Here is a 24444-nt window from a genome sequence, read left to right on the forward strand (position 1 = left end):
GCCTCCAGGATTATGGTTCGCCAGTAAAATGTCATACGCCCTATTTGCTATGCACCCTGTATATAAATTAACCACTTTCTTTTAATTTAAATACTTTTTTAAGGTAATCAAATTTCTCGGTAGAAAAATTTTCGTTCCTACGCTTCAATCCATTTTCGACCCCTCCAAAAGTTGATCCCGCATACATCCCTGCTGCTCGGTTTATATTATGACGAAAACGATTCCACATACATTATTAAATACCTGAGTTATAAAAAAAACATACATTTAAAAAAAAAATTTGATTTATTTTAAATGAGATTAAGTAAATAAAAAATCTCAATCCTTTTCATCATTTTATGAACTGAACAGTTTTTTCTTTACTTTGAATCAATTTTCATTCAATTTTATTGGTGTCATGCTATTTATCATGGGAGCAAGCTATTAAAAAAAAACCATTTTTTTCTGAAAATTTGCAAAAATGTTAAATATTGAAGATATGGAAAACTTTGTACTGGCACATAGGATAAAATCAGAGTATTACAAATTTTTTGTTTCATCGCTCCCTTTAGAAATTTTTTTTCTCTCGTCGCTCCCAACTCATAGGATCCTATGTTATACCCTCAGCTTCTACCCCCTCCCCTCCTGGACCATTCCACCCCCCCCCCCCAGGGAGTGATATTGCAAAATTTAGGAAAAATTGACATTTCCAATCAAATATATGTGTAAAAATTTTTTAAATAATTCAATGGTTATAATATTTGTATATGATGATATTTCTACTAGAGAAAATTTTTTACCACGTTAAAAAGGTCGGAGAGACAATTTGAATAAATTATTTTTTAGTACAAGTTAACAATCGTGTCAGTGTCTGCCGATTGGCAAGGATCTGTTTTAATGTCGAGGAATGGAAACAGTATGAAACTGTGAAATGCGGTTTTGTTTTAGCACAGCGAAATGTGTTTCACCGAGCGGACTTCCGGCTTCCTCTAGAAATTGTCGTTTTTGAAGAATTTCCTATATACACGTACAAAAACAACAAAAAAACTTTATTTAAAAAAAAGTATTCTGAAATGAGTATGCGATAATTTAATTGAAATGAGTATGAATTTGGGAGCGTTGACCATCAGAATCAGTACAGTGGAATCTCAACATGCGTGAGGTGGGGACAGAGCTGCCGCAATTTTTTTCACAAGGGGGAGAGGGTCAAAAATAGTTAAAAATTTGCTGACGTAATACTTGAACGGCTCCTTTCACAAAAGACAACTGAAAAAAAAACGAATTTTTTTACGCTGCTGTTTTGACAGAATCATTTCTCCGACAATTCGAAGGGTTAAAGGCGCCTTAGCCTCACTTATTTACTGTTTTGATTCTAAAGCCAGGTTTTCCTAGGAGCAGGTTTCGACAGCAGCGCGCGCAGCATGAAAACGCTGATTTGTCTAATAAAAACCTGAATTTCCGGTTTTTAACCAATCAGCATTTTCACGCTGCACACGGGGCGCAAAAGTTCGTCTCCTAGGAAAACCCGGCTTTACTGTGTTCTCGGTTGCTGGGGTGTACCTGTTTCCAATGCTTGTAACTACTTATAAAGAATAATCCGAGACAAAACTCGTTACTACCACGTGCTTTTTCTTCTCCTCAGGTATGCACCGCTTGGAGAGAAGTCGCCTACCAGCCCAAGTTTTGGCGTGGCCTCCAGCCTGTCGTCAGATGCCGAGAACTAAGATCCAGTGCTTCCAGCGTTTCCAGGGTTGCCGTCTACCGGAGTCTCGAGAGGCGCGGGTTCGATTCTTTGTGCCTTTTCGGCGCCACCGACGAGGACATCTACGACCTGATAAGTCACCTACCGATGAGCTACGCGGCTCGGATTAGGCAGATCGGACTACGGTGCAGCGGAGTGACGGACCGAGGGATCGAGGTCCTACTTGGAGGACTGCACTCCGTCACGCAACTGGAACTGTCCAGTTGCAACGAGATTTCGGACGCCGGTCTGTGGGCCGGACTCACGCCCAAGATAGTGTCGCTGACCCTCGCGGATTGCATCAACGTGGCGGACGAGACGGTGGCGGCGATCACGCAACTGCTGCCGTCGCTGTACGAATTGAACTTGCAGGCTTACCACGTGACGGACGCTTCCCTGTCTTACTTCAGCCCTAGGCAAACGAGCAGCCTGTGCGTTCTCAAACTGAGATCCTGCTGGGAACTGACCAACCAGGGAATCCTCAACCTGATCCATTCTTTGCCGAATCTCGTCCAGCTGTCCCTGTCCGGGTGCTCCAAGATATCCGACGACGGCGTCGAGCTGCTGGCAGAGAACTTGAGGAATCTGAGGTCTCTGGACTTGTCCTGGTGCCCAAGAATTACCGACGCTTCGCTCGAATATATCGCCTGTGATCTAACTCAACTGGAAGAACTCGTGTTGGACAGGTAAGACGCGTTCTCATCTCTAATCATAATGGTATCATTAACCACTGCTTTTATACTGCTGCCCACAGGAATCAAGATTTCGTGGATGTGGCACACAATAATCTATGATACTCCTACTATACAGGATCATTCTAAATTCATGGGACAAAGAGCTGATAAAAGATATCTAAACAAGTATTTTTGGTCATAAAATGTGTGGTCGAATCGCAATAGCAAACATGGTAAAGGGTTTCTAAAAAACCGTTTTTTTAAAAAAAGGAAAAAACCAGTAACTTGAGTTTTTAACCAATCAGCAACGGCGATAATTCGCGGAATAGGAAACCAGCGTGCACTATGTTCGTACCCAAACATTCCGAATTCAGTTGCTGAAATTACATCGGGACTGTAGATTAAAAAAAATAATAAAGTTTCTGAATTTGGACGCGTTGGTCTTGGAAACTCAATTAATCCCACGACTGTTCGGGTAGCGTAGAGATCAGAAGTCAGAGCGGGTCACAGCAATCGTTATGTACCAAAGTTTTTGTATCGCTATACGTATAATAGCTATGCTACTATGGCGCTATTTTGATTTCTGAATATATTGTGTGGGTGCTAAAATCCTTGTCAAAAATTACCGTGGGTACCCAGCACCCTCGTCTCGGCCGCCACTGAAGGTATTTAAAAAAAAACCATGAAAATCCGTGGAAAACCGCGAATAAATCGGGAGTCTATCGTAGTTACTCTTTCGTATAAAATGATTCCAGTCAAGGTCAAAGCGTCTGAATTGCCGAAAGCGTTGTGCCAAATTGCGAAAAGAATCGAGTAATAAAGTGGTTTAGTCGGTCGCTAAAATTAATTACGAAAAGAATAAATAAATAAATAAATAATAATATAAGATCCAACACACGATGAAGCGTCCGCAATAAAAGTCCGTTTTTTTCGTCCCTTGTCTGCAAATAATGCACGTATAAAAATAAAACAAACAAAAACTGTACACTAATGCAGCCGGGGGTATATTTGGACGGCAGACGGAGTGAGGTCATAGGTCAAGGTCATCACCTCGCCCGCCCGAAAGGAAATCGTCACCATGGAAACGACAACGTCTCTCTCTGTTGTGCACAATCAATGCTCCTCTCTCTCATCTTTCCACGCATCCGATAATTCATTTTATCTCATCGGCCTTCATCATCCCGGACACTACACACGCACGCCTCGAGTAATTATGCTTGGCTTCGCTCATATACATACAGGGTGTTTAAAAGCTACGAGCGAAGATTTCAGAAGAGAAGTTTGTTTGTCCTCTCTGATCAGCTTGTACCAAATATAGCACAAATACGGAACTACAACCAATACGAATCATAGGCTAATTTGAAATAAAATACTTGCAAATACCGTCACACAGACATCTTCCCCATTTAGCAATCAATTCAAATATTTGCAGACATTTCTGCATTTCCAAATTCATAACTAAGCATATACAGGGTTTGTCCTGTAAGTGCTAATGCGGTCTTTACCCCATCATCGTAGAGGCATAGTTTCAATTTGCAAAATGCTCGAATTGTATTCAAGAACCACCCTGTACCAGTTTCGAGAGTGAAAATACAGTGTGTAACAAAATAAAAAAAATCTAAATTTTTAAACGGTTTCCTTGTCCTCTAATTTCAAATTAGAAAGTTGTTTGCCCTGTCTCTCTTGAGGCCAACAAAAAAATTATATGTTGATAAGTGCAATATTCTAATTCAAAAATCTGAGAAAAATTGGGAAAGGACAGCATAAATGAAGGGAAAGGAACATGAGCCGTTAGTTTTTTTTTGCTGTTCTTTCATAACTTTTCTCCTATTTTAGAATTCAAATATCTTGGTGAATATTGCACTAAAAAACATGGAATTTTTTTTGTTGGCCTCAGGCGATACAGGGCAACAACTTTCTAACCTAGAAGTTAGAATACAAAGGGACCGTATAAAAATTTGGATTTTTTATTTCGTGACAAACTATATTTTAAGTCTCAAAGCTGGCACTAGGTAATATTTCAACGCATTTTGAGCAATTTTTGAATTGGAACCATACCTCTACGACGGACGGTTGATGAGATAATGGCCGTATCAGCACTTACAGGACACCATTTCCTGCCGTATAATAACTATAGTAATCATAATCATGACATGGCATATATATGTGTGTGTATGTATAATATATACACACACGCACGCACGCGCGCGCGGTACGCACGTTCTACAGATCTCTTGCAAAAGTTTTCCGGCAGAGGAACTAACTGTGCACGTGTTCAGTTCAAAGAAACTGATCAAGAAAGGAATTCTTTTTTAGATTATACAGCGAAACCTCGATATAACGATACTCTGTTGACCCAGAAAACAATATCATTGTAGAAGGCATAAACGTGTACGCGGTGGGAAAGGGGGGGGGGGTTGCAGCCGACTAAAAATTAATATTTCGGTGAAAAAATTAAAATTTCGAAGGAAGATACCCTTTATATGCTATATTAACCAAATTTGTTAATTTAAATGTTTTTTGAAGGGTGGTAACTCAAAATTTCTCGGAAATGAAATTTCTTCCTCCAAAGGTCTGCGTACGCTCCTGGTACAGGCATTATCGTTATATCGAGAAGTAACATTACCATCATGGTCTACCAAATTTATGCTGTTAACTAGCTTCACGGCGACTTTTCTTTAACATTTTAACAAAGGGCACGTTGTGCAAAAATAGATGTTATTAAACGCCTTCAGAAGAACAAAAACTGGTTTGGAATTCAGAAACACGTTTAAAGCGATTTTTAGCGAAATATTATGGAAAATCGTTAAATATTTCAAAATCTCTGTAAAAATATCGTTATAGCAGTTCAAAACAACATTTGAAAAATTATCGTTGCATCGTTATATCGAGCATTGTTGTAGCGAGGTTTCACTGTACATGCTTTCACTATAATAAAGTCATTGTAAAATCAGATGCTCACTTATCGGGATCATAGTGGCCCGATTGTGAACATTGTGAACTGAGTAGGGAATATTTTGTCAACAGGAGACTCGTTGATAACGGTAACTTATAGGGAAAAATGAGTCCGGTCTAACTTTATTTTCAAAACATGCAAGAGAGAGAGAAGAAATAAATTTTGGAAAAAAATTTGATAACATAAACCGAAGTCCTGATAACTATAAACGAATTTCCCCTATGTTATGACATCGGTCCGTTCTGTACTTAACGAAAGCGATAACAAAACCCGAATGATAACATTACTCATGATTTCAATAAGCGGCGTATACGGTATTTAGTATAAATCTATTCAAAAGAGAAGAGATGCATCGGAAAACGTCTCTCTCTCCTGACGTCAAGGCAAAACGGGATCAATTGCTCCAGTTTTTCCCGTGTGGTATGCGTGTGTTCCTCCATTGACGTCGGATATGACGTCATTACAGCCGTCCCGATGTCTCTTCCGCCGTTATTTCAATCTATTTCATTTTATTTTTCTGCCTATTTTCAAGGTCATATTACGTCCCGATCTTTAGCGAATGACGTCAAGGGATGCGGCGCCTTTTCTTTCCTTTTTTTTTTTGCTCCCGTTCATCTCTTCGCGATATATATCTCCGCACACACATATTACATAAATACCTACCCATACCGAGTTTTCCCGAAACTCCCATTCATTCTTCGCTATGTGGATTTTTTTCCCCCCGCTTTGCTTCTCACTCTACGTTTAATCGTTTGTATTCGGTAGAAGAGTTTTCTGCGCAGCGTACGTGTTTTCGTGCGCATTTTCGTTCATCCACGAAAGGCCACGCGCAAAAATTTTCGTGAATGAAGAAGACATGGCAAAAAGCATGAATGAAGACTTCTTTTCTCATTTCGAATAGGCCGTTTCTCTATTCGCACGCGTCGAAAAGAGATAAATTAATTTATCGATAAAATACAGGTCTAAATAAAATAATTGAATTGCGTTTTATTGTTGCGGTAAATGTGATAAATCGGTGATTACATATACATAGTTACCATAATCTATTCGGTAAGTTTGATAAATTTTCCACATTTATCACTTTTACCGGTGATTATGCATAATTCCCCAACGAAGTTGGTGAGTGATAAATAAGGAAGAAATCATGCGGAATATCCCTTAAATTCGACCATTTACCAGTTTCTGCCGTACGTGATGGGTGCAACTCCACATTTTTTTTGCCATAAGAGTTGAATTAAATGAAAACAAGTTTATAAGGCAGGGATTACTTTAAAAGTTTCATAAAAGTTATTTTATAAAACTTGAAAAATGCAATCAATAAGCGTATTGGTTACATTACAGTGAATGTAATGGCTTACTGGTTGTTATTTCAAGTTTTGGAAAAGATCTTTTATATCAAACTTTTATTACGTAATCTCGGCCGAAGAATAAAACATATAAATTATTAGCAGTCTTGTAATGTTATCTTTCTCCACATTTAGCAACATTTTCAAACATAATCAACATCGCCGATCGAATCCGCCATCCTTGACTAAAGTTTAAGCAAAATGTCCATTAGATTCAAGTAATTCATTCACGATTTATCATATTTATCAATACAAGCTGGGGATTATGCATAATCACCGGTTGATGTGATAAATTCGAAAAATTAATCAAACGGATTGTGGTTATCAAACGGTGATTATGCATAATCACATATTATATGATATTTATCACATTTACCGTAACACGTACATCATAACGAAATTATCACCGGAATGCACACACACACACACACACACATTTTCATAAAACTCTGCACTGAAAATTTCTCTATGACGAACAATTTGATGGATTAAAGCGATTTTTCGTTGTATGGAGACTAAAAAGGTTGTCCAAGAGAGAGAGAGAGAGAAACTATTAATAATGATTAATAGTTACTGATAAAGATTTAAAAAAGGTACTAAAATTGATTTCAACGAATAAATTCCAATAACTGGGAACTATCATGAATTTTCGCGAGTGGTTAACGCGCCAAACTCCCGTACGCAGGGCCATCCTAACATCATAGGTCAAAGGAATTTTTCTGTGGCCCCTACCCTGGGGGATGAGGCAATGATCCGGGTTGGAGCGAAAAGTTATATATTGGTAGAATATAGGATCTGATATCGTGCTGGTGAAGTTTTGGTGGGGGGGGGGGAACAAAAAGTTTGGGAAACTCAATGATGTACAGGGTGTCCTATAAATCCGTTAATAGTTTGAAAATTCATTTTAAAAAATCGAGGGAATGTTTGAATGCGGTTTGCGAAAAAGTTATTCTTACGAGGAGGATGTGTTTTTTTTTTGTTTTTTTTTTGGCAGAGAAAAAAGAAAATAGTTCAAATTTTTGTCAATAGAGACGAAAGCAAATCACTGGGAATATACAAATCCAGGGTGTACGACTAAAAGTTCATTTTTGAATATTACTGGCGCTTACATAAGGTTTTCATTGTGGTGTTGACATTGGTGGTTAAAGCACTATTGTTAAACTTGTTTAGATACACAAAAAATTGTTGGAAGGTTCGGGTACAAAATTATGTGATTTGCTTTCACGCAAACTCCCTCTATCGACGAAAATTTGAACTAATTTTTTCTTTTCTGTTTCGAAAGCAAATCCCCCTTCGTGAGAACAACTTTTTCGCAAACCGCATTCAAACATACCGATTCTTTCAATTTTTATGAATTCTTTGTACTACTTGCGAATTTATTGGACACCCTGTATATAGATCCATTAGGAATGGAAAAAAAAAGGATCTAAAATGTAATCAAAATTATAAAGTTGCAAGACCCAAAGCAGAAGTACTAGGTGATGGTGTGACGTTGGAATTCTCGATCGGTCCCGGTACCCCACCGGCGCCACATTGGTGGTCGGCTGAAGTTGGTTTTCTATGGCTCTACAAAATGAAACTTTGACTTCTTTATCTGAATTTTTTTATCTTCGGAGAATGTAGTGGAAATAATCAATTCTCAAATTCACTTGGTGGTCACAGTTACGGCATGAATTTCATTTGCAATACTAAAAATAATAAAACAAATTCCAGTGACAGAAAATTTTTCAAATTAGAATTCCCCCCAATCACCAACAAAAAAATTTTTTTCTTCAATATATTCACAAGGTCATCGTTTACGAGGTGATCGATTCTTTAGGAGAGAGGAGCGTCTCTCCCTCCTTCTTTTTATCGAATTGATCCAAGAGAGAGAGGAGTGGGGGGGGGGGAAGAAAAGAAGCATTAGTCTTGAAACACCTCGGCCCTCTCCTGGAAACGAGAGGAATCCGCAATTAGAGGGAATCAAGCCAGGTATTTTTGGCACGGATCCCACGAGTTTTTGGAGATAATTTAGAAGGGGAGAAACAGTTGCGCAACATACACGCACTCATACTAACAGCTCCTTACATTCTAGTGAATGGGGGGAAGGGGTGACTCCTGAACATATACACTTTACGTGGGGGGACAGTAAAAAAAAGTCCAGTATGTATTGCGTATTGCAGTGATGTACATATTCCTGACGAGTCATCAGTCACAACAACTGAATATTCGAAGTATAGGTTTAGGAATAATCCAATGATAAATGGAGTAGGTGCTTGCGAATTTATTACTTCACTCTCTGTGTATAGGCGTGAAAAGTGTGCCACATGATGGGCATATTCCGTATTCGTGAGGATTGTTTTCTTGGTTTTTGATAAATAAAAAATTATATGAAATTATACTATAGAAAACTTGTATCTGAGAACTTATGGTTTTTTTTTCTTAAATGCAGTAGAAGCAGCTTATTCAAATCATGGACAATGTTATCATCCGGAAATTATTATCACTTTTGCGGAGTACGGAACGGATCAATATCATGACATGGGAGAACATTTCGTTCAAGTTATCAGAACTTCGGTTAATGTTACTAATTTCTTTTCATCGAAATTTTTTTTTTGCCTATCTTGAAGCTAAGGTTGATCCAGACCCATTTTTTTTTTCCTATATAAGTTATCGCTATCAATCTGCAAGACTGTGTAAGAAGTCAAAAAGCTCCATTACTCCCCGAAATTTCCGTACTCGGTACACAATGTCCTTACCGGCTCGTAATAGCAGCTATGATCCATGCACGTACAGCGCTTCTTTTGGAATTTCCTACAGTATTGAAGTGTATGTGTAAGGTTAAAAAAAAGTTCCTTCTTGGGAAGTTTCTTTCCTGTGATCACATTCACTTCTGGAATTCACAGTTCCTTACAGTTTCCAATTGGGAACCGTTGCTTTAATCATTGTGGGTTGATCATTCAGCTATCAAGCACTTTTTTACTGTAAAAATTCAGGACCTGGGTTTTCGGACTGTGACTGGCGGCGCTTCGTCTTCAAGCGCTTACATGTCACTTTGGGCATTTCCGAGAATACCAAAATAGTCAAGATTCCTCACTTGGAGAGTTCCGTTTTTAAGCGTCTTCTGCATATTTTGGCGATAGCAGGGCTTTGGTTCCTCTGCCGAGAGAACATGTCACCCCCCTCCCCCCCGGTGAAAAAACTTTGTTTCGTTAAGATGGTCTTGAGTGCTTGTAGAGCTGGTGCAGGAATCTCAAGAGAATTCTCCATCTGCTTATACGTTAAACACCTGCTTTGCATTAATCATACGCCGTACAACAGAAATATTATTTTCACTGACCTTCGGATGGGGTGTACCCCAGGGCCATTCCCAGTTTAAAAAAAAACTACTTTTCAGATTACTGGTATTATTTGAGAATGACCCCTCCCTTCGTGGACAATAACTTTGTAAGACAAGGGAAAATTTTGCTAGACAATCTCCTGCGCTTAAACCCTTTACGATTACGGGCGTAATATTACGTCCAAAAGTCAGTGGAATAACTTTAAACAAGAGTTCTCTGTTTCCTTTCCTCTCTCTTCACCATTGCGGATCTTTATAATAACCATATGAACGGAATTTGCTTTTCCTTTCCCTCCATTATTTTCATATTCATGTTAATGATTTTTCCCCCCCCCCCGCACGCATAATGTATCTTTCTACTATATACATGTAAGAGCAAAGGAGAACACGTAGGGGTGAGGGTGAAAATAGATTAAAAACAAACAAAAAAACTCTCTTATCTATCTTTATGTATTATACTTTTCCCTTTTATATATCGCTCCCCCCCCCCATCTTCTTTTTTCTAACGTGCGGTTAGGTTTGGACAAAGTTACCAGCTTTATCGCCGATTCGTCAAATAGAGATAATCCAAATTTATTGCCAAAAGCTTGTACGTGAAGTGGTTTATCCACGTGAGCTCACGTGGATTAATTTCGTGTCGACTCTCATTACTCAAAGCTCAAGTTCAGCTCAAAATAAAAACTATCATTTTTTTTTTCTAGCTGGTGGAGGACGTAAGGTAAATCGAGTCGCAAAACGTTCTTAGGCCTTGTCAGTGCCGTCTTAACACATGGATCCTCAAGTGCAGAGGGAGCCTCATGAAAATGAAATCCGATTGAAAATTTCGAGAGTAAGCACGCAAATTTATTAGTAGGCAGGCATTTCTAGTCGGGGGGGGGGGGTGTTCCCTCAGAAAAATCCCTTTACCCGGGAGACCACGATGCTTATAAGACGGCACTGTCTTATCCCAGTAAATAAAAAGGGATGAAGCTGGGGTTTGAATGATGTGCTAATCACACATCTACACGGAATGACCGCAACAATATCATTCAAGAAATTGGTATTATCATGAGTATATCTAATTTTCAGTCTCGAGTGAAATCTAACAATACGCTTTGGTAGTGTTGAAACGTCTGTTGAGGATCATTCTCGTTGGAGATTCCACTCTGGCAAGACGCGTTCGCTTCTGGCCTCTCAGGAAAGGCCTCTCTTTGAGGTCTGACCTATACTCAAGTAAGTATAACAGTTTCTAGGGCTTGGGGATTGACATGGTGAGGCAGCTTTTTTGGGCAGGGGAATTTCCCAATGATTTCGTTTAGTGGGTTCGTTGTCCTCCCCGTTAGTTGGGCTCAGTTCTGGGGATCAGAGAGGTACCGAGTTTCTTGACCTCCTGGCCGGTTGAGTCGAGAACCCTTTGTGTTCTCGAATATCTCTCGCATCATCGGAGGCCAGTTGCTCAGCCAGCCATTTACACTTAACATCGTCGTGGCAATGGTATCACGGGCTAGTGTCTTCTAGTCACTGTGCCAGTTGGTGCCGGGTTTTGAGGTGGTGGGTTTACTGACCCAGATCTGAGCTCAAATCACTTAAAACCGCGAATATATATGTTACTATACATTTAAAATACGGGATCCTGTAGTCGAGGCCGATTAAATATCTGTTCAATGTACCGGAATGGCCGGGGGGCCCATGATGCTGTTTAGATGGCTCTGCCAATCAACTGGAAATGCCGGTCTAAATATCCCTTGCACGCATGAAATTAAATACGTTTTTTTCCCCTTTTTCAAATCAAAATTATGGTGGGAGGGATTTCCAGAATAAATTCTGTGTGGCCCAGGGCGCAGTGCCGTCTTAACGCATGGACCCAACCGGGCATATCTCGGGGCCTCACAACAAAGAAAGCTGATTGAAGTTTTCACGAATTTGCCAGGTAGGACCTCAGAAAAATAAATTTTGCCGGAGGGGGGCATGGTGCTCTTAAAATTGCTCTGGGCCGGGTACGCACTGACCTGGGGAATTGTGTCGCAAAATTTTCTTTATGTGCAAAGTGAATCCTAGTGAAATGGCTATTGGGTGTATTATTATATCGTCCTCCCTCATGCTAGAAGCATGAATGTGCAAATTTCCCTTTTTTTTTATCAGGTGATTGGATCTTTTACTTTGCTACCTAAGTTTTGTCTGAACCGAATGTGTATCCCTATTGAAACTCATTATACAAAGCATTTTAGGAAAATAACTTCCTTGAGTAACACGGGTAGAGTAAACATTCACAGACATCATTTCCCACGTTCTTTTTTCCTTCAAGAACATTGCACATTCGTGCTTCTAGCATGCGGAGGACGATATAATCTAGAACGCTGGTTCTCAACTTAAGGCCATATTGTCCCCCCCCCCCCTGCGCTCCTGGAATATTCTAGGGGGGGGGAACGTTTGAAAATCAGATGAAAGGGGGGAGCCACGACATGTGGTAAAAGGGGCCACAGATAGATGTGAAGAAACAAAGCTTTCAAGTCAAGTATGTTGGAAAAAAAATAGAATTCTTTTTAAGAATCACGCACAGCTGTCCATGGAACCGGGACATCTAGACCTATGTCCCGTACTCCTGTTGGCTTGGCTTGGGGTCCTCGTGTCCATATGGAGCCTGCCTGGTACTATGATTTTTGAGTGTAAATATGCAAGCTGTTACGGTTACTGTCAGCTAAGTATAGGGACCCCCAGAACATCACTTTGCTTGTGGACCCATGATGGTGAGAAGGGTATGCATGGAACCCCCTCCCTCCCCTTCCGCCAAGAAGGAAGCTCTCTGAACTCTATCCCAGGGTAGGTTCAACCCATAGTGATGAGTAAAGAGGGGTATAATTTGGTGTGTAGGTTCGTGCGATCTTCCCGTATTTTACACAGATATATTTTCCGCATACCAGTGGGATCATCACCCATTTTCTGGATCCGTGCCTGGCCCAAGAGATCAATCTTATTTATATATTTTTTTCATTATAAATTTAGTTTTGATAATAATTAGTTTTTATAAACTTCATTCAATAAATAAAGAGGGTCTTGCTATTGCACGGGGGGGGGGGGCCTCTATGTAAGATGAGGTAACCACGAGAAGAAAATATGGTCCAAATACTATGGGGGGGGGGGGGTTATGGGCTAAAATAGGTTGAGAACCACTGATCTAGAAGAATCCCCCGGTGAATAGCGAAGATCAAGAATCTTTCACATTTCCCTACGTTTAAGTCATTATTCACTATTCCGAAATTCCATGTAATCCCACTGGAACGCACCTTTTAAAAATGATTTATTCCAACAAGGGTAATTTCATATCGCTGTGCGAGAAAAAAAAAAGTTCTTAGACAATTAACGTCACGGAGTTCTGATATGGCTAATCTGCAGTACAATATATTACAACACATAAAAAAAAATATCATTGGATTCGGGGTTATCCACCTTCACACAAATAATAATAAACATAAAAAAGAAATACACCAGGACCTAAATCCCACTTGGTTATCAACGCCATTTGATTACTACCATCTAGACTTCTTTTTTCCTATCAAGAGATATGGAAGTACACAGCTGGAGGCTAAACCTGGAGATTACGGGAATCTTTCGAATGTGGGAAGAAGAAGAAGTTGGAACAACCCCCAAGAAAGAAAGAAAAAAAAAAGATCAAGAAACAGGACATGGAAGTCGTTTAGGAAAAAAAAAAAAAGTCCAATTCCGTATAATATGCTTCGTTTCCACCTTTTTCGATTTTTTCGCTTCCCTTGAATACGAACTTGGCATTAGATCAAGAAAGGGAATACTAAAAGAAAAAAAAAATATTGCAGATATTTCTCCCTGATCCTGTTCCCGTTTTTATTCTTCAAAGAAGGATAAAAAAAAAAATTCCACAATTTTCGAAGAAAAAGAAAATATTTCCAACTTGAAGCTGTCATTTTTCTTTTGCCACGTATCCTTTCTTTACCTTTTCTTTTCTGTCCGATATCGAACCTTTTTCCGACTTTTTTTGCCTTTGTAGCGGCTTAAACGCATTGATCACTGAGAAGAATAAAATAAAATAGAATAATAAAAAAGGAGTAAAAAGATATGGTACAGAAGTGTACTCCCAGCACGTTTCTTCAAATATATATCAACTGCAGACGTGGGTTTATGATGATAGGAGTTTTGAAAAATATATATAGTAAAGGAGAGTAAAAAAAAGAAAAACACGTTCCTTGAGTAAAAATCGATATATTTTCTGTACATATATCTATATATATATTTTTTTCTTGTCACTTTAAAGCTTTTGATCGCGATGTTTTTTTTAAAAAAAATGTTGATTCCGGAAGGAACGGGTATAAATTGTGAGAAAAAGAAAGAATTATTGGAAATTATTTATTTCTCGTTGAAGTGTTATCGATGCTTTGTACTATGGATTTTACAAAGCACAATCATCGTTCATTTCATTTGAATTCTACTGAAAACTATTTTTTCTTTGTCGGTGAAAATGATTGCATGACAACGTGTTTTGATATTTATGATGGAATTTGTTTGGAAATTCGATCATATTTGAATTTTTTTTTTCGCTTTTAGTACGGTACATGTATTAAGATCTGTAATGAAGGAAACTGTGTTATTTGTCTTTTACGCTAGTCACTTTTAGAAGTTATGCGGGGTGAATAATATCGACCGCTGTTCGTGACCGTTCATGAAAACCTAACAGGAAAAATTGCTTTCAGTTTTTTGATTTAACCGATAATTATGGAGTTATAACGCATTAAAAATTGATGACGTCATTTTCGAATAATGCCAAATTCACCGAACGTGCGCCGAACGTATAACTTGGCGTTTTTAAGCTGATAGCAATGCTACAACTCTGAGCGTTCAGAGAAAGCTAAAGCTAAAATCAAGCTAAATCAAGAAAGCTAAAGCTGTGTAAACCAGTTTTTTTTTGTCCTTTCAAAAATTTTTACTTAACAGTGAAGGAAAAAAAATTATATTTTGGCAAAAACTTGATTTAGGGGGAATTTTTTTTCCAATAGGCTCATTTGACTAACGCTTTACAAATCTGGTGATAAATTTGCGAATATAGTGGGGCGAATTTATTACGCAATACAACGTTATAACATTACTCTTCACGAAGAGAAAAAGCCAATCGTGATGGAAGATGATCGATTTTGGTTTCTAACGAGATATTGAATATTTCACTTCATTTTCAAAAAGCATGCAACCCACTGCTGAGGAGGAATTTTACTTTAGTTGGCTGTTTGGCACGTAACAGACCGTTACAAAAATGACACGTTACAAAATTTTAAAAGCTTATAACTCCCTTAATATTCACTCGATCCTAAAAATGGAAATCACTTTTCCATATTAGTTTTTCACAAGGAATCACGTGTGTGATTATTAGGCGGTCGCTAGTTACCACCCTGTAGTCTCGGCATATTTAACATAAGTATTTCATGACCTCAAAAGCAGGTGTACCTCTGTGTTTATATTCATGAAAATTTCGTCATATGTTCGTTTTCGTAACTAACATACTTTACAACATCGATGAAAAAGGCTAGCTGGATATTAGTAAGTCTCGCAGTCCAAGCAAAAGCGTATCTAATACATTAGAAACACAACCTTATAACATTATAAAGACGTATATGTCCAATTATGTCCCCATTCACCCCCATGGGGGCGGGGCAAGCATGATTTTGCTGCAGCCATGACTACAAAATTCGATGACTTTATGGCGGAATTTTTTTCCTTCCCTAAAATTTGCTACACCCCCCCCCCCCATAAAGTTTTCCATCCGGAAGAGTTGCACCCTTGCCCCCCCATAAAGTTTTCCATCCGGAAGAGTTGCACCCTTGCCCCCCCATCCCCTCTAGTTCCAGCCCTGGTGTACTGTATTTGTTTCAAGTAAAAACAATTTTGTTCTCCACTGTACTGTATGGTGTTGGTTGATTTTTATGAGTATCGATATTCAGGGGATGGGGAACGATTACATCCCCCCGCGTACGTTTCTGATCCCACCAATATGTGTTAGGAGGTAGGGGGCAGAGATGACGAAATTTTGCTGACAAGAAGGGGGGGAATCAGAGTTTTGCTGACTTTTGCTGATCAAAAGTGGCTAAAAATTTGCTGACGTAATACTTGGACGGCCCCTTTTAAACAGTGCTACAAAATAATTGTTAATGGAAGTTGTGTTTCATCAGGACCACTGAACACTAGTGCAATTCTGCTGGTTACATCAAAGATTTAAAAGTATGTTTCTAGGAAATTATATATTTTTTTATTCATGCCCTCCAGCTTCGGAAACTGTTTCCAGCTAATTCCTATTCCCCCCCCCCCCCGCCATTGCGTGAGATATTCGTAAAAATCAAGTCCATTAGAGTATTGATTTTTCAAAAATCTGAATCCAAAAATTCAGTCTTGCCGTCACACTAGGCAACGGAAAAAGTTCGGGAGCAGTGTCCAAGCCAAGCGTTCATGTCATGTCAGCCTAGCTGATGTTGTGGAAACAGTAAACGCGAAACAGTAATTATGTTAATCCGACATTTTTCGAGAGTAAAATACAAGAAAAGTCCACGCGCGTATCCACCATCATATCCAAACACATTCAAGTTCCTTTCACGAATTTTAATGGTTCTTCAGTTAGTTTTATCACTCACTATATTCCTTACTTCGATTAACGTATTTAATACAGCGGTTTTTTTTTAAATATAATATCAAAAAAGCGTACAATTATGTTTTTCCATTCCTTTCTGTCAAAGTTATTGTCAAAGAATGGAACTTTCTCTTATCTTAATCAATCCCGATCGATACACTTTTTATTTGTATCGCAACAACCAACAAACCAACACCAGATACAAAAAATCCATTTCAGCCAGTGCGATGTCCGAACAGACGCCGTGACTTCCATCCATTGCCAGTCATGGAACCTGGGTGTGACGTCCGGGGGCAATCGAACCGTCTGTCGAGCTGGTTACGGTGTACGTACAGCACGTATAAAATAAAACATATCGCGGAATGAATAGGAGTAGTCCTTTTCATTAATATACCACGAATGAATGGAATGGACTCAAAAAAAAAAAAAAGTGTATTACACATACATACAACGTATCGATCTAAAAAAAATACTAGAGGTTAGAGAACGGACAGTCAACGCCCTCCGACCATCTAGCTTGAAGTAGCTTAAAACATTCGGAGGGGAACTTCGTTTATACGACATTATATAGGGCGTGTCAAAACATCGTATAAATGCAAAAGTCGCACAACTGAGACTTCTAAAAAAATGTTTATCTTCCCCAACAGACATGCAAAATATTAAAATATTATAAAACTGAATGTATTCTGTTATTTAAGAACCACCATTTCAATCATACTCGAGGAAAAATAAATTTGATTTTCAAAATTACATTTCAAATCGCTTAGAAAAATGAATTTGCAGAGCATTGCTTTTGCTTGATTCTCAATTTTTACTCCATTACAATTTTTTGACACAGCTAGCAAGCACAAAGAAAAAAACAAAATTCCAGTGGAAATGATAGAAGGAAATTGATACTGTGTGTGTGATGTACGGTATAAATGTCTCGTGATGACGCTGAAAACATTGAGGGAAAACATTCTGAAACAACACATGACTATTTTTCAAAAAACTGAATCCCGTTTCTTTGGGAGCTCGCTGCTTCTGCGAATGCTGAGGAAAAAGCAATAAACTAATCACTTAAGTGTTCACTCTAAATGGTCATCAGCCAGCTCAATGGCTATTTTCGTAAGTGTCAACACTCACCTTAAAATTTATGGCTTTTGTGGGGGGGGGGGAGGAGGAGGGCAATATTATTATTTTATTTATTTGCAAAAAACAACACACACACACACACACAACCCATACAAGAAAAAAAGTAAACAAAATACGGAAGATAGGCAGCACACACAATAAAAATGAAACATTCGCTATGCAGTTCTTAGGACCTATTCGGTCCGTTCTAGAGCTTAATAAACATTTCCGTGTACAATTTGCAACAGCACACTTTGTTGCACACTCTTCAATATGCAAGAACTGTTTCAGCGAAACGTTTTCAGTTAACAGAAATTGCGTAAATTTGACGGATATAAATGACGTTTTTTTTAAAAAGATCTGGAGTTCGAGTCGATGTGAAAACGTCGAATAAATGAATTATTTCAACATTAAAATGTATAAGAATCAATTGCGACCGAAGACAAACGTCGTATAAATGTGAAAGTCGTGTAACCAACTGAGCGACGTATAAACGAAGTTTCACTATGTACCATGCACATAAAACAATACACGGTAGGGGGGGGGGAAAGCAAAATAAAGGAAAGTACATGTAAAAAAACCACACACAATAAGGAAGATGAATTACTCGGAAAATAAACGCACGACATCATCAAGCAGAAAAATATAATAGGAAAAGCTTGAGTTTTTTTTTTAAAGGGAAGAAAAAAGACATTAGAAAAAGAATAATTCACCAAAGAAAAGGTAAAACACAAAAATTTCTGGCGGTAATATTTATGCAGAGGACAACACACGCTTATATATAGTTACTAAAGAAAAAAGGAAATCGTAACACATGACAGTGTACAGAGTGAGCTCGAATAGAAATTTAAGTTCTGTTTTTCAGAGATAATAAATTGCTTTCCTCGTACATCAAAGGAAGGGGGAAAAAAATACATAATAGTCACGCATTTCATTTTCACTTTTGCCTTTGTTTTTCAGTCTTTTTTTTATTTCTTCTCCCTTTTACTCCCGAATTTCATTTTTCCTCCCGGAAGGCTCTTTATTTTCCTTCAAAAGAAAAAACACTAAAAATAAATAAATACGCTCTCACACGATCAAGAAGAAACAAGTACCAAATAAAATGAAGAAAATCGAATTAAGGAGACGAACGAGAAGATTGCGTGGAAATGGGAGACCAATCAAGCAACGTTTTATAAATATAAAGGATTTTTTTTTTTTTTAAATTCATTTTTTTTTACGATGTATTTCATAAATTTTCTACGGCTCGAGAAACAGAATCCTCTCGTATCATGTTCCTCCTTATAAGGAAATTTCGAACCGGGAAATAATATTGTCAGAATGTCTGTCGACTGAATTGAGATTTATGAAATGAGTATAGTTTGTGTCCCTGGTCATACATCATAAGTGCTGTAAAAATTACTATAATTTTTAACAGTTAGGTTACACACATGCCGAAGTTGATATCTTTGAGTATCATCCACGCGAGAACAATTTTTTATTTTATTTTCCGTAAATACAATATACAAGGTGAGCATAAAATCAGTTGTCCTTTTTAGAGTGATTACAATATGCCCCTCCCCCCTTCAGATATCCTGGTGGATATATTTTTATTACAGGTGGTGGAAAAATCGCGACTACTTTTAGAATACAATAGACCCATTCCCAAAGTTACAGTACAACTACTACTACTACTTAACTACACATGCTTCTCATAAACATTCCTCTGGGGAATTTCTACCGAATTGATACATGTCGGAATGTGTTTTTTTTTTTTTTGAGTGTATGTGTGTCCCCTGACGCATTTATGTTGTTAGAGTTAGGATTTTTTCGTTTTATACTAATGTTGTCACCTGTCTTCCATATTTTGATGTGAAAATAGCAAGTGCCGGAATTTTCATGTTATGTGAATATCGCGTTGAAGGTTTGCCCCCAAAGATACACTGACAGGCATGATCCGACTTTGATATGAGAGATCCTTCCTGAAGTCAGAGGGATGTCAATGATGTTTTGTTAGTCAGTGAATGGTATGTTGTTTTAATTTCGGCGCTCTGGACAAATACCCCACTGGCCCATGCGATATCGGATTCAATTAACAGCATTGTAGCCCGGGAACGCAGAGATGGAGCTTATTTTTGAAATTTTTTGTACGCTATAAATTCGCTCAGAAATCCATTTCATAAGTGTAAAGAGTTTCTCTCTGAAGAAAAAAAAAATTTCAGGAAAAAATGTGCAAACACTCATAAAATCGGCATAAAATGCGCTCTGTTGGATGATTATGCAAGTAAATTTTTTTTATTTTTCTTTTGAATGTAAGATCCTAAAACCTTTCTGATGTACGTGCATGAATTTTAGTATCGATACGTATAAATCTGCAGAATGCTCTGGATAGGCAAACTTATTTTATGTTCACCTTATATGTTCTAGTCACACGTCTGTGAGCGAAAATAAATGAATATAACGACAATTCTCGGAAAGACACAGTGGTGTCTTTTTTTTCCCTCTCTTCCAGAATACATTTAGATAGATGATTACACACCGAAGTGCAGTTTTCTTAGCGGTTGAAATTTTCGTTCCGGTCAATCCTCCGAACAGGGGAATTGATTGGTTATCCAAGAATATTGTGACACTTGCATATGCAATAAGCGGAAAGTTTTTTATTATTATTCTCTGATATCGTTGTCGAGCGGCAGCTGCGATCAATATGGCGCTGCCCCTCCTTGTTTTATTTATTTATTCATTCACGCTGCAACGATATGTGAAATCGAAAACCGCATGGCAACTAATAATATAACCAGAAAACGAAAAACACCCTACATTGTGCGGAAAACTAATGCGAGAGAAAACACCATCGGTCTTTTTTTAAATAACTGAGCTGAATTGACATGGCTTGCAATAATGGTATATATTAAAGATACGTGAGAAATTATGTACATAAATTGTAATTATGTAATTCAATTCAAAAGCTAATTCTAATTTTTGATATAACGATTTTAATGCCCGTACGAAAAGTACTCGGACGGCAGCTGTTAAAAAAAGTTTGAAAAATCCAACTATTTTTTAATTTCAAAAAATACACACACATACGCATTACACAGATACTGGACAGTAACAAACAAAAAGAACTAGAAAAAAAAGTACACGTATAACCATGTATAGGCGCACACAGAATATTTTCTCAAGGAGGGGGTAAATTTTTTTTTTCTTCTGAAGGGGGGTAATTTTTTTCTTTCAAAATAGCACTATATATATAATCTCGACTTGAGTGGGGGTTAGAACCCCCCCCCCCCCCGCGTACATACGCCGATGCATATAACAAATATACATTATGTGGCTCCAAGGGACACCAAGTCCTTCCGGGAAGCCAAAGAGGATTTGTTTCGCCGCCATTGTGATCCAAGTATGCAGTATGGTACATAAAAAAAAGAATATATAAAAATTCAAGACATGTTGTATAACAATTGAAAATAAAATCACATCGGATTTAATGAATTTTAGAGAAAATTATGCGCGAATATATTCTGGGAATGCTTACAATATTACAAAAATAATAATATATAATTTTAATATAATTTTAAGTAGTATAGTATTGTTGTTTTTACTTATCTAAGTATTCGAAGAATAATTTCATCAGAACGCGTCTTCATAATTCAAAATGCTTTTCACGTATTCGTAAACTTCATATTTGTAGTCATTGTTATTAGTAGTTGGTTTTTTGACTGAAATGAATTCATTATTTTAGGAGCAGTAAATGAGAAACATTTTTGAAAGATTTGTTTTCTCGACTCTTAAAAGTTATGTTTAAATCTCGCTGCACAGTTCTATTTGTGTTTTTTCCTAAAGCCAATCTTTATTTTATTTTTTTTTTTCGCCAAGTTCATCGTTCTGTAAATATATAATTGTCTGATGTCAAGCGTGTGACAGTTTATTTTTCTACTGTTTTCATTATAGGCTCGTGTTACCATAGCTCTTACCTTGTTATACATTCGTGTTACTTAGTTTCATAATATTACAATGGTATGCTCCTCCCCATGCACATGAACCATAAGTTATATAACTGAGGGAACCTAAGCGTAAAAGACCTCTCCAAAAATCATGGGCGGAGATACGCGAGCCCCCCCCCCCCCAGCGTTAAAGGTGGAGTCGACTGATCTAATGTGTATGTGTATATATGAATTGACATCATCACATCATCGTGGCTGCCCTTAGACTTTAGTCTATCTCCGCCACTGCTAAAAATCCTCCTCTATTAAATACTTGAGCTTGTATAAAAGAGCCGTGTAAAATACGTATATTTTTTGTTATTTTATCGCAATGAGTATTTTATTTCAAGTCGTTCTGTATGGTTATCCCTGAGTATTCATGTGCTCTTTGGATTTTTTGGCAGTTGCAGTTTTGTTGTGATTGAGGAGTATCAGATATGAACTTCGAATTCTGTGTTGGAATTTAAGCTTCTCATTTTACAGTACTCTGATATTTGGTTTTTTGCACGTTCAATTCAATACACGATGAATCTTTGACATACACCCTCTCCTACGTGTTTCCATATATTTTTAAGGCCCCCACAAGGGTGGGGCTGCAGGAATTCAGCCCCGGGGCATGGACAAATCATTTGGCGAGATAAGTTCGCCAAATGTCCCAGTCTAGGGGCCCTGTTCCAAGATGTGGGGGCCATGGATGATATGTCTGGTTATTACAATGTAGGCCTACTGTCCGTCAAGAACAAAGCAAAATCTTGGCTACTCTTATGCTTAATTTTATTTTTTAGCAAAAAAAAAAAGAAAAAGGAAAAAAAAAAAGCTTCATTATATCGGCTGTTGTCTTATGGTTAGTATAGACAGACTACAAAAATACTACTTAGCTTTACATGCACCTCGTACACATTCCTGAGGGGAATTTCTTATAAATTGATGTATGCAGGAAAGCAATTGTGTATAATACACACACCGTGTAATACACAGTGTCCTTTAAGTGCTAATGCGGGCTTTATCTCATCAACAATACGTCGTAGAGGTATGATTCCAATTTAAAAAAATGCTCAAAAGACGTCCAAAAATTACCCTGTACCAGTTGTTTTGAGAGTGAAAATACAGTGTTTTACAAAATAAAAAAAATCTAAATTGTTATACGGTGCTTTTGTTTTCTAACTTCTAATTAGAAAGTTGTTGCCCTGTATCACCTGAGGCCAAAAAAAAAAAAAAAAAAAAAAAAAAATTTTTGATGCAATGTTCGCTGAGATATTCGAATTCAAAAATCTGAGAAAAGTTTAGAAAGGGCAGCATAAATAAGTTAAAGGAGCGTTGTCCGTTAGCTTTTGCTGTTCTTTCATACTTTTCTCCGATTTTCAAATTCAAATATCTTAGTCGATATCACACTTGGAAATAGTGAATTTTTGGAGTGATAGGGCCTTTTTCACTGAAAGTTAGAGGATTGGAGGACTGCATAAAATTTTAGATTTTTTTATTTTATTGCACACTGTATTTTCACTGTCAAAACTGGTACAGGGCAATTTTTGAACGCCTTTCGAGCATTCTTTAAATTGGAATAATACCTCTACGACGGACGGTTGATGAGATAAAAGCCGCATTAGCACATACAGGGCACCCTGTATATGCGGCGCCCTAACGTATTTATGTTCTCAAAATTATGCTTGTTTCGTGTTATACTTCCTTCATATTTTGAGGTAAAAATGGCCAGCGCCTGAATTTTCATGTCATATAAGTAAGACATGAAAGGTGTGCCTTCTCTCTTTGCTGAGACCGTTTTTCAAGAGACTACGGCTCGAATTTGTTCGTTGAAGTTGGAAAACCGCAGAAAACCAACTTCATGACTACTATTATTACTTGAACGCATATGCACCTCGTAAAAATTCCTCGGGGGAATTTTTAACGAATTATTCCATGCCGACAGTCGAAAATACAGTACGACACCGCGTACTGGAATCACGAAAGAATACAGTCGACGCCACTTATTGAAATTATGGATAATATTATCATTCGGATATTATAACACTTTTGCAAGGGACGGTCCAATGTCGAAAACATGGGAAAAAGTTCATTTTTTGTTACCGGGACTTTGGATAATGTTATCAATTTCTTTTTTTTTCCCTGTCGAATTTTTTTTTGAGCAGTCTAAAGCCAAGGTTTATCAAAACTTTTTTTTTTTTCATGTAAGTTATCGTTATGATGCTGCAAGGAGGCTGTGCAGGAGGTTAAAAGGTGTTCACCCCGCCCCCCGCTCTTGTTATCAAACATTTCCGTACTTCACTTGTCGTAATCAGTCCGTATTATTCGCTGTGATCAGCGTACGTGTGGCGCTGCTTTTGTAATTGCCTTCCTGTGATAAAGGCAAATGTATGACGGAAAAAAAAAGTCATTTACTTCAGTTTTTGATGCGTTTCTTTCAGTTGACTAAATTCAAATTTCTTTTCTCGGGAGATTTCCTCAAGGGAACTATGAAACGTATTGTGAAAAACCGTAATTTTTGAGAAACATTCGACAGTTCCATTCTAACGTCTCCAATGGTTGAATAACAAAAATGCAGAATTTCATCTTAAAGGGGAAAAAAGAGGTCCCGTTTTAGGATAAGAATAAAAAGAAATGGAAGCGATTGAACATTTCGCAACCAATTATGTGGTAAAGAAAAACAGTTGTCGTTTTACCTATAGCCATTTGAACAAGGGCTCCCTTATCAAGTCGCCTTAGTTTTACCAATACGC

The 24444-nt window shown here is 37.8% G+C and overlaps 1 protein-coding gene across 1 annotated transcript in view; it reads left to right on the forward strand.

Annotated features, from left to right (window-relative positions):
* The window catches only part of LOC149083377 (uncharacterized), a 50653-nt gene that overhangs the window by 17446 nt on the left and 8763 nt on the right, over positions 1-24444 (forward strand). Inside the window, exon 2 of the mRNA XM_089236648.1 lies at positions 1622-2406. Coding sequence (XP_089092774.1) covers positions 1622-2406 — 785 coding nt within the window. The remainder of the gene's footprint in view (positions 1-1621; positions 2407-24444) is intronic.

Source organism: Pholcus phalangioides, unplaced genomic scaffold (assembly GCF_987345545.1).
Source record: "Pholcus phalangioides strain wild (caught in Gottingen) unplaced genomic scaffold, Ppha-v1.0 ptg000009l_1, whole genome shotgun sequence".
NCBI classification, from domain to species: domain Eukaryota; kingdom Metazoa; phylum Arthropoda; class Arachnida; order Araneae; family Pholcidae; genus Pholcus; species Pholcus phalangioides.